Raw genomic sequence first — 16,840 nt, 5'->3', positions numbered from 1 at the left:
GGCTGGGTGCTAGGTTGGGCTGGCTGAGCTTGGAGCTCTCTGCCGACCTGCTTGAGTCTCTGGAGACTGACAGGAGGAGCCTCCAAAATCAAACAGGGATGCAAAAATGCTTCAGGCCATCAAAGCAGCTTGGAGGTCCCTCCTGAAGGAGAGTGGCAGTCCTGGCCCCAGCAGCAGCCCAGCCCAGACCTCTGAGGTGAGTGATGGCAGCCTCAGCACTGAAGGTCTCCAGCAGAAACCTCTCTTGCTGCTTTGTGAGGAGGAAGGAGAGTTTCTAGGAAGTGATCTGCAGGTCCAGCAGCTCCCTGGGCTGCAGCCTTGCCCAGCAGGCAGCTCCCTGGGCTGTAGCTTTGCCCAGCAGGCAGCTCCCTGGGCTGCAGCCTTGCCCAGCAGGCAGCTCCCTGGGCTGTAGCTTTGCCCAGCAGGCAGCTCCGTGGCTGTAGTCTTGCCCAGCAGGCAGCTCCCTGGGCTGCAGCCTTGCCCAGCAGGCAGCTCCCTGGGCTGTAGCTTTGCCCAGCAGGCAGCTCCCTGGGCTGTAGCTTTGCCCAGCAGGCAGCTCCCTGGGCTGCAGCCTTGCCCAGCAGGCAGCTCCCTGGGCTGCAGCCTTGCCCAGCAGGCAGCTCCCTGGGCTGCAGCTTTGCCCAGCAGGCAGCTCCCTGGGCTGTAGCTTTGCCCAGCAGGCAGCTCCCCAGCTGCAGCTTTGCCCAGCAGCCTTTCTGTCTGTCCTTGTCCAGCTTTGGCTGCCCAAAGGCTGGCAGCCAGAGGCTGTCACGCCCCACGTGTGTGTGGTGGTTCCCCTCCCCAGCCCTCTTCTGAGCACTGTCCCCAGCTGCTGGCTTGCTGCTGATAAGAGGCTGAGATGACTTCCTTTTCTTCTCTCCACTCCTCCTCCCTTCCACACTCAGCTGGGCTGATTTTGGGTAAATAACCACTTAAAAGTTCTTTGCTTGAGCATTTTCAAGCCCACACCACTGTCAGCAACCCTCCTGAAGGATGCTGGAAGGTTCCTCTCAGGCAGAAAAGTGCATTCCACATCTTAGAGCAAGCTCTTCCTACCTCCCATAGCCCAAGAACCTCCCTGCATTTTGGAGCTGTCCTCTGGTTCCTGTGGATGAAGGAATCTCTGCTGGGCCAGGAGCCTTGAGCAGTTATGGTGAGGTAGGAAATTTGTTCTCTGTGTGTCTGGCTTCTATTTTTAAACAGAGCTGATGCTGCTGAGTGGGGAGAAAGCAAAGGTGGGGGGGGGAGGGAGCCATGGAGGTCGTCTGTGGGCTTCCACTCATGCCATAGGATGGGAGCTGAAAGTCAGAGAGCAGCTGCAAATGTGTGAGTGGTCTCAGGGTGGGAGCAGTGCTGAGCAGAGCTTGGTAGCCACAGGCTAGCAAAGCCTCTGCTGAGGGGCTGGGTGCTGACTGCTGGGTGGATTCAGTCCAGGTGGTCCCCCTCTAGCAGGGGTTGGACATGGATTTGGTCCTCAGAGGTCCCTCCACAGGCTGGGTCAGGTTGGAAGGGACCCTCAGAGCTCCTCTTGCCCACCCTCACTGCAGTCAGCAGGGGACACTTCCAACTGGAATCACAGAATGAAGCAGGTTGGGAAGGACTTCTAAGGTCATCAAGTCCAACCTGTCTCCTAACCCTTCTAACTAACCAACCCATGGCACTCAGTGCCTCACCCAGCCTCGTTCAAACCCCTTCAGGGATGGGGGCTCCACCCCCTCCCCGGGCAGCCCACCCCAATGCCAATCACTCTTGCTGTGAAGAACTTCTTCCTACCCCCCAGCCTGAACCTGCCCAGTTAATGCCAGCTGAGGCTCCAGAGCTGGGGAATGGAAGCTGTCTGCACCAGCTCCCTGCCAGGAGGTGGTTGCCTGCTCCTGTTCCTCAGCTCAGTGCTTTTGCTGCTCTCTCTCTGGGTTTTCTATGTGCTCTCTGCTCATCCTGCTTCAGCAAAAGCCACCCTCTCCCTTAGGGAGGCAGCTGGGCACTGTCCAGCCACCTTCTGCCAAGGTCCCCAAGGACAGGGCTGAAGCTGGAATTAAATAGCAAAGCCATAGAAGTGGTTCAGAGAATCCCAGAAGGGTTTGGGTTAGAAGGGACCTTGAGGATCATCCAGTTCCAACCCCCCTGCCGTGGGCAGGGACACCTCCCACTAGCCCAGGTTGCTCAAAGCCTCCCCCAGCCTGATCTTAAACACCTGCAGGGATGAGAACCTGATCTCCCCTGCCTCTGATCCTAGCCAGGTAGTCAAAGCCACTGCTCATGCCTAGCTCTGAGCGGTGGCTGTGAGTGAAACCTCTGCCCAGCACACCCAGAGCAGCAGCTCCAGAGGAGCTCCTTCTGCAGAGAGCTGTGTGGGAAACCATTCCACAGGATGAACCAGGCTGGAAAAGACCTTCAAGATCATCGAGCCCAACCTAACACCTCCTCATGCCCTACCCCGTGGCACTAAGTGCCTCCTCCAGCCTCTTTTTAAACCCCTCCAGGGCTGGGGACTCCACCACCTCCCCGGGCAGCCCTTTCTGATGGGCAGTCCCTCTTGCTGTGAAGCAAGAACAAGCTTCCAACCCCTACCCACTGGTGTGTGTGTGTGATTCACCCGTGGAAAGCACCCTCGAGATGCCTCTGCAGCTCCTGGGTGAGGGCAACTTGCTCCTGGTGCTGGCTGCAGCCCCGGGAAGCTGCGTTCAGCAGTTTCATTTGTCTGCTGCTGCTGTGGCTCCTGAGGAGGCTTTTGGTGCTGACTGCAGCCCCGGAGAGGTTGCCCCTGGGGTCAGCAGGATGTGATTTGGGGAGGTTATTAGATCTTTATCTTGCTGTTCAGCTCGTTAGCAGAGCTGTGCTCACAGCTGAGCAGGCTGCTGCGCCCTGCTGACTCTGCTGCTCTGGCTTGTGCCGCTTCAAGGTGTGCTGAGGGAGGCAGAAATGGCACCAAGGTGACAGCACTGCAGTCAGGAGGGCGTTGGTGAAGGAGTGCAGGTTGGGTCTGGCAGTAACTGAGGGGTGGCTGGCAGGATGAAGGTGCCAGGCTCTGTTTGGTGGTGCCCAGTGACAGGACAAAGGGCAAACAGGTACAAGCTGGAACCCAGGAGGTTCCTCCTGAGCACCAGGAGAAGCTGAACCCAGGAGGTTCCATGTGAGCACCAGGAGAAGCTGAACCCAGGAGGTTCCATGTGAGCACCAGGAGAAGCTGAACCCAGGAGGTTCCATGTGAGCACCAGGAGTAGCTGAACCCAGGAGGTTCCATGTGAGCACCAGGAGAAGCTGAACCCAGGAGGTTCCACCTGAGCACCAGGAGAAACTGAACCCAGGAGGTTCCATGTGAGCACCAGGAAAAGCTGAACCCAGGAGGTTCCACCTGAGCACCAGGAGAAGCTGAACCCAGGAGGTTCCATGTGAGCACCAGGAGAAGCTGATCCCAGGAGGTTCCACCTGAGCACCAGGAGAAGCTGAACCCAGGAGGTTCCATGTGAGCACCAGGAGAAGCTGATCCCAGGAGGTTCCATGTGAGCACCAGGAGAAGCTTCTTGAGAGAAGCCTTTCTAGCAAGGGGCAGAGCTTGAGCAGCAGCTGTGCTGGAGCTTTCCCAAGCAGCTGCACCAAGGGGCAGAGCTGCCAGCCCAAGTGTTTGCCAAGCCATGACCCCCGAGTGAGGGCAGAGACCTCCAAAAGTGCCACAGGCATTCGGCTCTTCAAGCCCCTCACCTGCTGCAGCCTTCCTGGGGAGCTGTGGGGAGCCATGGGGTGGTGCAGAGCAGGCAGCAGCTGCTGGTGGAGCTGAGGTGAGGAGGAGACAGCCCCGGGGCTGGCAGGTGCCAGTCTCTTTCACATCCTTCATGTGCAGCCAGGCGGGCACGGAGCACAGCTCAGCTTTGCAGGTCACTCACTGCTGAGCAGCCTGCAGCTGATGATGTGGGTTTGTGCCCTGGCTCTTCATTTTGGGCCTGGCTTCCTTTCCTTGTTGCTGCAGAGCCTTTACCTGGGCAGTGCAAGAGGTGGTGGTGGTGGAGGAGGCTGTTCCCTACCAGCAGCACGGGATGGGCTGTGAGGAAGTCTCTGCCATAGGCAGGTGCTGGCTGAACATGTGTGCAGGCTCAGCTGTGTCCACCTCATCCCTGGAAGTGTTCAAGGCAAGGCTGGATGAGGCTTTAAGCACCCTGGGCTGGTGGGAGGTGTCCTTGTCCATGGCAGGGAGGTTGGAACTGGATGACTTTTCAGGCCCCTTCCAACCCAACCCAATCTGTGAAGGTTGTTTGTGTTCACAGCTGGAGCAAAGCTGTCCTGGGTAGTGTAGGAGCTTCCTCTGCCTCAGCTGCCACCCAGTGCCCCTTGTGCTGTCCTTGGGCATCACCCAGCAGAGCCTGGCTGCAGCCTCCTGGCACTCACCTGCACATATTGACAACCATTGCTGAGGTCACCTCTCAGGCTCCTCTCTGCCAGCAGCTCCCTCAGGCTCTCCTCATAGCTGAGTTGTTCCATTCCCTTCATCAATCAGAAAGGTTGTCAGGGGCAGCCTGGGCTCACCCAGGGGGGGTGATGTGTGACTGCTAACCTTGCCTGGGGGTGTGACTGGAAGGGCAGGTGCAGGGGGGCAGTGCATGCTCTCTGCTGTGACAGCAGCAAGCTTTGGGCACTGGCTCCTGTGACATCCTTCTAGATAAGCTCCACACAGATTCAGATTGCAGCAGGTTGGAAGGGACCTTCAAAAGGCATCTTGGCCAACCCCCCCTGTACTCAGCAGGGACACCTCCAACTAGATCAGGCTGCCCAGGGCCACGCCAAGGCTGAGCTTGAAATGGGACCTCAAGCACAGCCTTGGTGCAGCCTGTGCCAGCGTTTCCCCACCCTCACTGTGCAGAGCTTCCTCCTGCTGTCCAACCTAGCTCTGCCCTGCTCCAGTTCCAAGCCATTGCTCTTCATCCTATCCCCACAGGTCCTTCTGAACAGTCCTCAGCCTTCCTGCAGGTCTCCTTCAGAGATGGAAATGCAGCTCTAAGGTCTCCCTGGAGCTTTCTCTTCCCCAGGCTGAGCAGCCCCAGTTCTTGCCTCCTGTCTTCCCAGCAGAGCTGCTCTCCTTGGGGTGATTGCCCTCTGCTGTGGTGCCAGCCAGCCTTGACAAGTTATCGAGCTGCCTAGGCAGGAGCATTGCTTTAGACCCCTAACCAAGCTGAACCCCCTTTGCTACCAGCCTGTGACAGCTCCTGGCTGTGCTGCTGCTTCTGGAGGGGGTGGCTGGCTCAGGAGGTGAGGGGACAGCAAGTGAAAAGGAGGTGATGTGCCAGTGGCAAGCCTGGGCTAGGATAGTTAGATCCAGGGGCTGAATCACAGGGAGTAGATGAGAGCAGAGTCTGGCATGTGTCAGGGAGATAGGACAGATGTGCATTTAGATTAATTAACAATTAATGCCAGCTGAGGCTCCAGAGCTGGGGAATGGAAGCTGTCTGCACCAGCTCCCTGCCAGGAGGGTGTTGCCTGCTCCTGTTCCTCAGCTCCTGCAGTGCTTTTGCTGCTCTCTCTCTCTCTCTCTGGGTTTTCTATGTGCTCTCTGCTCATCCTGCTGCAGCAAAAGACACCCTGTCCCCTAGGGGGGCAGCTGGGCACTGTCCAGCCACCTTCTGCCAAGGTCTCCAAGGACAGGGCTGAAGCTGGAATTAAATAGCAAAGCCATAGAAGTGATTCAGAGAATCCCAGAAGGGTTTGGGTTAGAAGGGACCTTGAGGATCATCCAGTTCCAACCCCCTGCCTACTCAGCCCTGCTCAGGCCACACCTTAAGTGCTGTGTCCAGTTCTGGGCTGCTGAATTGAAGAGAGATGTTGAGGTGCTGGAAGGTGCCCAGAGAAGGGCAGCAAGGCTGGGGAGGGGCCTGGAGCACAGCCCTGTGAGGAGAGGCTGAGGGAGCTGGGGGGGTGCAGCCTGCAGCAGAGGAGGCTCAGGGCAGAGCTCATTGCTGCCTGCAGCTGCCTGCAGGGAGGCTGTAGCCAGGTGGGGTTGGGCTCTGCTGCCAGGCAGCCAGCAGCAGAAGAAGGGGACACAGCCTCAAGCTGTGCCAGGGCAGGTTCAAGCTGGATGTTAGGAGGAAGTTGTTGTCAGAGAGAGTGATTGGCATTGGAATGGGCTGCCCAGGGAGGTGGTGGAGTGGCTGTGCCTGGAGGTGTTGCAGCCAAGCCTGGCTGGGGCACTTAGTGCCATGGTCTGGCTGCTTGGCCAGGGCTGGGTTCTAGGTTGGGCTGGCTGAGCTTGGAGCTCTCTGCCAACCTGCTTGGGTCTATGATAAGGAAAAATTGTTGCCTCTGAGGGTGCAGAGCCCTGCAGCAGGCTGCCCAGAGAGGTTGTGCAGTGTCCCTCTCTGGAGAGCTTCCAGCTCCACCTGGACACTGATGCTGGGCAAGCTGCTGTGGGTGCCTCTGCTTTAGCACCTTGCTGCAGGGTTCTGCTGGGGGTCAGTGTTTCAGCACCTGGCTTTGTGGCATCAAATCAATCCCAGAATCACCAATCAGAGAATGGTTTCAGTTGGGAAAAGACCTCTTAAGATCAAGTCCAGCCATCAATCCAGCACCAGCACAGCCACTAAACCACATCCCTGTTGTTTGAACACATCTCACAGCCCATGTCACACCTGCTTCTCTCTTCTCCAAGCCAGGACCCTGACTCATGGCTGAGCCTCCTCCATACCAGAGATCTCTTGCAGGATTAGGGCAGCAGCATTCACTCAGCCCAGAAGTCTGCATCCACCTGAGGACTAACAACCTTACAGGGAGCTAATTGCTTCTCTGACTGTCTCAGCCTCACTTCTGCTTCAGCTCTGCTGTGAGAGCTCAGCTGGGAGCCATTCCTTGCTGTTCAGCACTGAGAGTCTCTAAGTGCCACCAGCACAACCTGATGGATCTTTAGGTTCTCTTTAAGTGGATAATGAGTGTCTGGATCCTTTTAGCAGCTCTGAAGGCTTCTCTTTAGAATCAAACACAGAAGGCACTGGCTTGGGAGGGACCTTTAAAGCTCATCTAGTCCAAGCTCTTAAAATCATAGAAGGCTCTGGATTGGGAGGAAGGCTCTGGCTTGGAGGGACCTTCAAAGCTCAGCTAGTCCAAGCCCTTAGAATCATAGAAGACTATGGCTTGGAGGGACCTTCAAAGCTCAGCTAGTCCAAGCCCTTTGAATCCTAGAAGGCTCTGGCTTGGGAGGAAGGCACTGGCTTGGGAGGGAGCTGTAAAGCTCCTCTATCCAAGTCCCTTACAGTAAGCAAGGACATCCCCAGCTCGAGGCTGATGAAGGTCCCCATCAAGGCCATCATCTTCTTATCTACTGCATAGGAAACTTGGTTCTGCAGAGTGGTGCATGGCCCCAGGTCAGGTCTGCTCTTGTGAGTCAGCCTCTCTGTTTCTCTGCTAGAAGAAGCCTCAGTTGTTTGTTTGCTCAACTGCTTCCAAGGGCAGGGTCCACATCCTGCCCTTCCCCTCTGGCTGCTGACCCAGGGTCTGTCCGCTCCGCATCGGCAGCATCTGCTGGGGATGCTGAGCCCTGCTCCTGGCTGGTGTCAGGAGGCTGTAGCAGAGCAGAAGGGCAGCTCTGGTGGCAGTTGGTCCTCTCCTCCCCCTTTCCCAGTGCCTTGAACCACTTCAGCCTGCTGGGTTGGAGCCTGTGTGGAACCAAACAGTGCTAACCACACAGGGCGTGCGTAGGCGGCAGCTCTTGAGCCACTTTTGCTTTGATCCTCTCTGAGCCTAACAAAGTACAACTTTAACCACTGCAAATGCTCCCAATCCCCTTCCTGGTGTTGGCCTTCCAACCTGGGCACTGGGAGGGTGGGGGGAGAAGGAGCAGGGGGGGTGTCAGTTGTGCACCTGGAGCTGGCTTCTCTGGGGATGCTCCCCAAAGTGAGGGTGGTGGAAGCCTGAGCACATGCAGCGCCTCAGCCCTCTGGCGACTGCTTTCAAGTCTTCAGTGGTGGCTCTGGCTTTCAGATGTGCAGTGCTGGGGGGTAGACATCCTGTGCCTGCTGCTCTGTGAGCCTCAGCAGGCAGGGTGTTCACTCAGCAGCTTTCTCTTCTCTTCAGAAATGCACTTTGTGTCTTCTCGGGGCTGTGTCGCAGCAGGGAAGGACTTCAGCTCCTTTGGGACCTCCCCGAGGAGCTTCTTTGTTTGCCTGGAGGTTAAAGAATCACAGAGAGTTTGGATTTGAAGGGACCTGTAAAGCTCATCCCTGCAGTCAGCAGGGGCATCCCCAACTAGAGCAGGTTGCTCAGAGCCCCAAACAACCTGACCTGGAATGCTTCCAGGGATGGAGCTTTCCTTTGGGACCTCTCTTAGGAGCTTCTTTGTTTGCCTGGAGGTTAAGGCATCAGAGAGTCATAGAATGGTTTGGGTTGGAAGGGACCTTTAAAGCTCATCCTTGCAGTCAGCAGGGACATCCCCAACTAGAGCAGGTTGCTCAGAGCCCCAAACAACCTGACCTGGAATGCTTCCAGGGATGGAGCTTTCCTTTGGGACCTCTCTTAGGAGCTTCTTTGTTTGCCTGGAGGTTAAAGGATCACAGAAGAGATTGGATTTGAAGGGACCTTTAAAGCTCATCCCTGCAGTCAGCAGGGAGAGCAGGTTGCTCAGAGCCCCAAACCTGGAATGATTTCAGGCATGAGGCTTCTATCACCATCCAGGGCAAGCTGGGCTAAGGTCTCACCACCCAAACTCCAGTCTAAGTCTCTCTCTTTGAGTTTAAAGCCATCACTCCTCTGAGCCCAGCCCAGCTCTGTTGCTGTTTCCCTCCACACAACCTCAGACAGTCATTTTCCAGCATCCCTCAGCTGAAGCTCAGGATTCTGTCCCTCTGCTTCCAAGCTCAGTGGCCTCTCAGTCATTTCAGAAGCCTCATTCCAGGCGTGGTGATGCTTTTTATCTGGGGGATGTCTGCTGGAGCAGATTGAAATTCCAGGGTCCTCAACTAGGCTTTGGTTTACAGACTTCTGAGGGCGTAGTGGTGTTGCTCAACTCTTTGTTCTTGTTTTGCATCCCAGGACAGGAGCAGGAGGCTGCATTCCAGCAGCAGAAAGCATTCCTGCTCCTGTTAGGGAGGAAATGACTAAGGCTGGATGGGAACATGGACTCCTCAGTCGTGAAAGAGAAATGATTGGAGAGCTTTGAACTCAGAGAAAGGTTGCCTATTTTTAGAGCTGCTGCTGCTGCAATGTAGCTGCCACCCAAGGAGCTGATCCACCTGGGCCACCACCAGTAGCTTATCTTGGTGCCCACAGCTCCAGGAAGGGTCTGTAGCAGTTGCATCAGCCAGAGCTTATCGTAGGTGTGTGGGTGGAGGGTGGCTGACAGCTACCCAAGGAAGGTTCTTGCTTCTTCCCCAGAAGCAAGGAGGTGTTGAGGACACACCACATCACTGCCCACCAGCCCATGGCATGCCTCAGTCACGCTGGGTGCTCAGAATGAGGCTTCTGCTGTTGTTCTTGGGGCTACAAGAGCCTTTCTGCCTCTGAACCTGCTGTGCTCTGCTGCACTGCTCAGCCCGGCCCCAGCCCCACACAGAGTGCAGCAGGTTGGAAGGGACCCTGAAAGCTCATCTTGGCCAAGCCCTCTGCAGGCAGCAGGGACACCTCCAGCTGGAGCAGGCTGCCCAGGCACTCAGCAAGGCTGAGCTTGAATGTCTCCAGGGATGAGACCTCACCACAGCCCTGGGACAACCTGTTCCAGTGTCTTAACCATCCTCACGGTGCAGAACTTCCTCCTGATCTCCAACCTAACTCTGCCCTGCTCCAGTTCCAAACCACTGCCCCTTGTCCTGTCCCCACAGGTCCTTCTGAACAGTCCCTCCCCAGCCTGCCTTTAGCCTGCTTCTGATAGTGAAGTTCAGCTCTAACGTCTCCCCAGAGCCATCTTCTCCAGGCTGAGCAGCTCCAGCCAGGCAGAGAGGGACCTGGGGGTGCTGAAGAGGAGGCAGCAGTGCCCAGGTGGGCAGCAGAGCCAATGGCATCCTGGGCTGGCTCAGGAGCAGTGTGGGCAGCAGGACAAGGGAGGTTCTTCTGCCCCTGTGCTCAGCACTGCTCAGGCCACCCCTGCAGTGCTGTGTCCAGTTCTGAGCTCCTGAATTGCAGAGAGATGCTGAGGTGCTGGAAGGTGTTTGGAGAAGGGCAGCAAGGCTGGGGAGGGGCCTGGAGCACAGCCCTGTGAGGAGAGGCTGAGGGAGCTGGGGGAGTGCAGCCTGCAGCAGAGGAGGCTCAGGGCAGAGCTCATTGCCGCCTGCAGCTGCCTGCAGGGAGGCTGTAGCCAGGTGGGGTTGGGCTCTGCTGCCAGGCAGCCAGGGACAGAAGAAGGGGACACAGCCTCAAGCTGTGCCAGGGCAGGTTCAGGCTGGATGTTGTTAGGAAGTTGTTGTCAGGGAGAGTGATTGGCATTGGAATGGGCTGCCCAGGGAGGTGGTGGAGTGGCTGTGCCTGGAGGTGTTGCAGCCAAGCCTGGCTGGGGCACTTAGTGCCATGGTCTGGTTGGTTGGGCAGGGCTGGGTGCTAGGTTGGGCTGGCTGAGCTTGGAGCTCTCTTCCAACCTGCCTGATTCTATGAACTCTCCCAGCCTGGCCCCATAGGGGAGCTTCTCCAGCCCTCTGATCATCTTTCTGGCCTCCTCTAAACCCACTCCATCAGGCCAATATTTGTGTAGATGCCCCAGAACTGGACAGAATCCTCCAGCTGAGTTCCTCTCCCACCACCACCCAGGGTCATTCTGAGCAGCTCAAGCTCTTTCCTTCTGCTAGTCTGTGGCAGGAACTGTGTCTGTGTGCAGATCTCTCCACTTGGTGTTGATCTGAGTCCCTTTCTCTGTGCAGCTCTGGTTCCTGCAAGGCTTTTTCATTTCAGTTTGATCTGTAGCTGGATTGAGGGTTGGGAGGGAGCTGTGCTGCTCTGCAGGCAAGCAGGATTGCCTGGAGCAGGCAGTGTGTGTGTTTACATGTGGTGGAGGAGATGAAAAGTTGTTCAGCTTCCCCACTCTTACTCCTAGCAATTTCCCAGAGCTTCTGCACAAGGCAGCAGCAATTTGCCTGCCTGACCTCCTGCACAGGGGTGCTCAACCCCTGCTGACATCAAAACAGTGCTGGGATACCAAAAATGCTCTTATTTTACTCCCCCTGCAAGGGGATCTTCGATCACATTGGGTGCTTCTGTGCTCCACAGCCTCCCTGGGCAGCCTGTGCCAGTGTCTCACCATCATCAAGCAGGTCCATCTGCACCTACCACAGCACCAACAGCTTGCCCACATAGTCCTGAACACCTTCAGGGAGGTTGTGGAGCACAGAAGCACCCAATGTGATCAAAGATCACATTGGGTGCTTCTGTGCTCCACAGCCTCCCTGGGCAGCCTGTGCCAGGGTCTCAGCACCCTCAGCCTGTGCCAGGGTCTCAGCACCCTCACTGCAAACAATTCCTTCCTCATCTCCAGTCTCAGTCTGCCCTCTTCAAGCTCCAATCCATTCCCTCTCATCCCATCACTCCCATCTCTCCTGTAGCCCCTCTCAGGTGCATCTTGCACCACCTCTCATCCCACTCTCTTACTGGAGATGTTCCCTTAGGATTTTCCTGCCCTGTGCTGTGGCTGCCAGTGCTGTGCTGGGGTTTGTTGCTGTCAGGCACTCAGTGGACATCTGATGTGTGGCCTCTGGCAGCTTTGCCTGGTCCCCAAGCTCCATGAAGCCCCATTAAGCTCTTTCATTCCTGGGCTGGGAGCAGTTAAGTGCGGGTTTAGGCGAGGCTGGCAGCCTTGTGGTGGCAGGGATAGGCTGGGAAACGTTGGGATTCCTGTTTACCAGCTGTTTCCACCACCCTTCCCTCCCTCTTGCAGAACTGAAGGAACCTTCTAATCCAAACTGTTTGGCTTGTGGTGGGGAGGAGGAAATCCCAAACCGCGGCGTAGCCGGTGGCGGTTCTTGACCTTTTCTCTGTGTACCTTGGGGACAAACACACTTGAGCCTGCATCTGTGTGTGTAGGTTTAGTCTTTGGCCTTTGTAGGTTTAGTCTTTGGCCTTTGCAGGTTTAGTCTTCACCATCTGTGTGGTGTAGGCTTAGGCTTTGGGTGCATTTCCTCCTGCAGGCAGCCGGCGAGGCGCTGGGGTTGCGCATTTGCCTGTCGCTTGCAAAGCCTCTGGGCAGAAGTGAGTTGGCTCAGCTGGGCCCCAGGCAGCTGTCTGCTAGGCACTGGTGTACCTGAAACCTTAATCAATGTTTCCAGCTCTGCTCCTCTTCAGAAACCACATCTCACAGCTTGGAAAATGAAGCGTGGCAGAGTTTGAGGCGTTGGGTGCAGAGCGACTCTCACCAGCCTCCTGCTCAACAGCTTCCTCCTCACCTCCAGCCTCACTCTCCCCACCTCCAGCTTTGCTCCATTCCCCCCACTCCTGCCACTCCCTCACAGCCTCAAAAGTCCCTCCTCAGCTTTCTTGTAGCCCCCTTCAGATGCTGGCAGGCCACAAGAAGGTCCCCTGGGAGCCTCCTCTGCTCCAGCCTGCACAGCCCCAACTCTTTCAGGCTGTGCTCACAGCAGAGCTGCTGCAGCCTCTGAGCATCCTCCTGGCCCTGCTCTGGACACTCTCCAGCATCTCCACAGCCCTCTTGTCCCAGGGGCTCCAGAACTGGATGCAGGACTCCAGGTGGGGTCTCAGCAGAGCACAGCAGAGCAGAGGGGGAGAATCCTCTCCCTGGCCCTGCTGGCCACACTGCTGCTGCTGCAGCCCAGGCTCTGCTTGGCTTTCTGGGCTGCAAGTGCACACTGCTGGCTGCTGCTGAGCTTCTCCTCCAGCAGCACCCCCAAGTCCCTCTGCTCAGGGCTGCTCTCCAGCCTGGCACTGCCCAGCCTGGATTGGTGCTTGGCATTGCCTCCACCCAGCTGCAGGACCTTGCCCTTGGTCTTGTTGAACCTCCTGAGGTTGTCTTGTGCCCACCTCTGCAGCCTGCCCAGGCCCCTCTGGATGCATCTCTGCCCTCCCTCTCTTTCCCCTCTCTGCTCTCTCCTGTTACCCATGGTCACCACCTGCTCTGTTGAGCATCCTCTGGGCTGCTGCTTCCCAGGCACTGATCTCCTGTGGAGAGCTTTGCTTCTGACACAGCAGTGGTGCAGTTGGGGTCGTTTTCCTCCTTGCTCTTGTGGCACCAACAGCTTGAGCCAGGACCTGAGTTTCAAAGCAGCTGCTTCAGCTTCAACTGAAGCTTGCCCAGAGCCCCATCAAGCCTGACCTTGAATGTCTCCAGGTCAGCTGCTGGTAGAATTTGAGCTCTGTGCCTTCCTTGCAGGTCAGAAGACAGTGTCTGAGGAAGGCAATCCCAGCAGGCTTAGGCTGATTTCTGTTGTCTCACCTCTGACATTTGCCCTTTGCAGGTGGTTTCATCCCAACATCAGCGGGATTGAGGCAGAGAAGCTGCTCCTGACCAGAGGTGTCCATGGCAGCTTTCTGGCAAGACCCAGTAAGAGCAACCCAGGAGACTTCACTCTCTCTGTCAGGTAAGCAGACAGCAGCAGACTACTTGTACTGCTCCTTGCTCCTTCCTGCTTCATCCCATCTCTATTCCATGACTTTGAGGCAAGGCTTATCTCTTCTGCTCTCCCCCTTCTCCCTTCTCCTCCCTTTGCTTTCCCCTTCCCCAAGCACCCAGCAACAGAACAAGGGACCCAGTCTCAAGCTGTGCCAGGGAAGGTCTAGGCTGGATGTTGGGAGGAAGTTCTGCAAGGCCACTCCAAGGTCTCCTCCAAGCCTCCTCTTCTCCAGGCTGCACAGCCCCAACTCTCTCAGCCTGTGCTCAGAGCAGAGCTGCTGCAGCCCTCTCAGCATCTTGGTGGCCTCCTCTGCACTGGCTCCAACACTTCCATGTCCTGCTTGTGCTGGGGGCTCCAGAGCTGCCCCCAGGACTGCAGGTGGGGTGTGAGGAGAGCAGAGCCAAGGGGCAGAATCCCCTCCCTTGCCCTGTGCCCACACTGCTCTTGCTGCAGCCCAGCACAGGGTTGTGTCTGGGCTGCACTCCCACTGCAGGCTCCTGTGGAGCTTTGCATCAGCCCAGACCCCCAGGGCCTGTTCCTCAGAGCTGCTCTCAGCCATTCCCCACCCAGCCTGGAGCTGTGCTTGGGGTTGCACACAAGTTCACAAGCTGGAGTGTTTTGGACCAGGAAAGGCTCCTGGATATCTATCTGGGGAGTTGTGCTGATAAGGAAGCTTAGCTTGGCATGGAGGCAGCTCTGCCACTCTGCCTGCTGGCTCTGCAGCTGGGACTAAGCAGTGCTGCAGCCCTGGAGGAGCTGTGGCTGGGAGTCAGACGTAGCCATGGCCTCCAGCACAGGGCAGCTGAGTGCTTTGGGCATCTCCTTTGGGGCTTGGGTTTGCCCAGCCAGCGTGTGGAGGGCACAGCTCAGTGGCTGCTGCTGCTGTGCAGCTCAGTTCTGCTGCCCAGCTTGGAGCTGCAGAGCTGAGTGCAGGTTTCAAGAGGAGAAAATGGGAAGGAAATGGGAATTGATCAATGCCCTCTGTGTTTGGTGTGACCTCCAGGGCTGGTGGGATAAATGCCCCTGATTGTCTCCCTGCTTTACATCCCTGAAGTGCTCAAGGGTCTTGGGGGTGGGGGTTGGTGTCTGTGAACTGAGCCTTTGTAGGCCAGTGGTGGGGTTGGGCTGTGGGGATGGAGCTGTGGACAGCAGGGGAGCTTTGGAGCCTCAAGCCCACAGTTTGGTGTCTGCTGCCTTCTGTGCTGCACAAAGGCCCTTCAGGTCCAGCTGCTGGCATGGATGGCAGAGGTGGTTTAAATGATTGAAAGGGATTTAATCAATCAGGTTGGAAGAGACCTCCAGGCTCACCCAGTCCACCCTAGAGACCTCCAGGCTCACCCAGTCCACCCTAGAGACCTCCAGGCTCACCCAGTCCACCCTAGAGACCTCCAGGCTCACCCAGTCCACCCTAGAGACCTCCAAGCTCACCCAGTCCACCCTAGAGACCTCCAAGCTCACCCAGTCCACCCTAGAGACCTCCAGGCTCACCCAGTCCACCCTAGAGACCTCCAAGCTCACCCAGTCCACCCTAGAGACCTCCAAGCTCACCCAGTCCAACCTAGCACCCAGGCCTGTCCAATCCACCAGCCCTGCTTGGTTCTCTGCTGCTGCCATCCTTAGCAGCCTCCTTTGCTCTCCTCCCCCAGAAGGAACGATGAGGTGACACACATTAAGATCCAGAACACAGGGGACTACTATGACCTGTATGGAGGGGAGAAGTTTGCCACCCTGGCAGAGCTGGTGCAGTACTACACCGAGCAGCAGGGGCTGCTGAGGGAGAAGAACAGCAATGTCATCGAGCTCAAGTACCCTCTCAACTGCCAGGACCCCACCTCGGAGAGGTAAGCCAAGCTCAGCAGCAGCCCCTCCTGGAGCTGGGAGGAGGCTGCCTTCCCAGAGAGCTCAGAGGGGGCAGCTGCCACCTGCCCTGGCTTGGGCAGAGAGCCCAAAAGAGGGTGGCTTTGGGTGTGGTTTGGCTGGTGTGACCCCCAAAGCTGTGCCCACCTCTGGGATGTGGTTCCCTGGGTGCTCTGTCTGCAGATGTTGGCAGGAGCTGGGCAGCCTTAGCAGGGCCCAGGGAGCTGATGGCTGCTTACAGAAGCACAGAGTGCCAGGGGCTGGAAGGGACCTCCAGAGCTCAGCCAGTCCAACCCCCCTGCAGAGCAGGAGCAGCCAGAGCAGATCCCACAGGAACACATCCAGGTGGGGGTTGAATATCTCCAGAGGGAGACTCCACAGGCCCCCTGGGCAGCCTGTGCCAGTGTCTCACCACCCTCTCTGCCATGAATTCCTTCCTCAGCTCCAGCCTCAATCTGCCCTCCTCAAGCTTCAATCCATTCCCTCTCATCCTATCACTCCCAGTCCCTCCCCAGCTCTCCTGGAGCCCCCTTCAGGTCCTTGCAGGCTATTCTAAGGTCTCCCTGGAGCCTTCTCTTCTCCAGGCTGAACAGCTCCAACTCTCCCAGCCTGTCCCCATAGGGGAAGTTCTGCAGCCCTCTGATCACCTTCATGACCTCCTCTGGCCCTTCTCCAGCAGCTCCATGTCCTTCTCATGGATGGGGATCTCCAACTGCCTGCAAGAAGCCTCTTGCCTTAGGCTGCTTCAGGGATTTCCACCAGCTCCTCAGCAACCTTCTCCCCTCCTCTTCATCAGTGACACTCCAGTGACTCCTCTTTCCTCCCCCTCAGTTTCCCTGGCCCTGTGGTGGGTTGGAAAAGGGGAAGGCAGAGGCAGGCTGCTGGTGAGAGCCCAGCAGGTCCCTGCCCAGGCTAAGTTTAGCAGCTGAAGCTGCCAGCGGTCTCGGTTCCTGAAATGGAGCTCAGATGCTGCCCTGCACAGCATCAGGTCAGCTGCTGGGCCAGGCCCTGGGAAGTCCCCCTGCAGCTCACATGCTGTCCTGGTTGCCAGGGAAGTTTCTTTGCTGGTTCCAGTTCAGGCTCTGCAGAGCAGCTGGGCAGCTGCTCAGGTTAGCAGAAGCTCTTGGCCAAGTGGAAAGCCCCTCTGAAGGAGTTCCCCTCCTCTTCTCCCACCAAGGGCAGTCCAGAAAGGTTTCTCCTCCCTGCCACCCATCTGCTGGCATCGAGGATAAGGGAGGGAAAATGGTCCAAGTCCTCTAACTAGATGGGATGGTGGTGGCAGAGCAGGGTGGGATGTGCCATGGCAGGAATCTTTCCAAGCCCTGGGCCTGGAGGGCAGCAGTGCTGTAAGCAGGCACCAAGGTGCTTCACCCCTGGGGTGGACATTCTGCCCTCTGCAGTATGGTGCAGCCCAGGAACCTAATGCCTTGCCAAGCCTTCAGCCAGGAGTCCTCCTCCTTAGAGAT

The 16,840-nt window shown here is 57.2% G+C and overlaps 1 protein-coding gene across 4 annotated transcripts in view; it reads left to right on the top strand.

Annotated features, from left to right (window-relative positions):
- Positions 1–16,840, top strand: part of LOC135190477 (tyrosine-protein phosphatase non-receptor type 11-like) — a 46,338-nt gene that overhangs the window by 12,115 nt on the left and 17,383 nt on the right. For 3 of the 4 annotated variants that reach the window (XM_064171877.1, XM_064171876.1, XM_064171875.1), the window contains exons 2-3: positions 13,362–13,484; positions 15,164–15,358. In XM_064171877.1, coding sequence (XP_064027947.1) covers positions 13,362–13,484; positions 15,164–15,358 — 318 coding nt within the window. Of the gene's footprint in view, positions 1–952; positions 1,159–13,361; positions 13,485–15,163; positions 15,359–16,840 lie in introns of those variants that run through there. The other variant, XM_064171878.1, reaches the window with a different exon arrangement.

The sequence above is a fragment of the Pogoniulus pusillus genome, chromosome 36, assembly GCF_015220805.1.
Source record: "Pogoniulus pusillus isolate bPogPus1 chromosome 36, bPogPus1.pri, whole genome shotgun sequence".
Classification (NCBI taxonomy): Eukaryota; Metazoa; Chordata; class Aves; order Piciformes; family Lybiidae; genus Pogoniulus; species Pogoniulus pusillus.
This window is presented reverse-complemented; position numbering and strand designations above follow the sequence as displayed.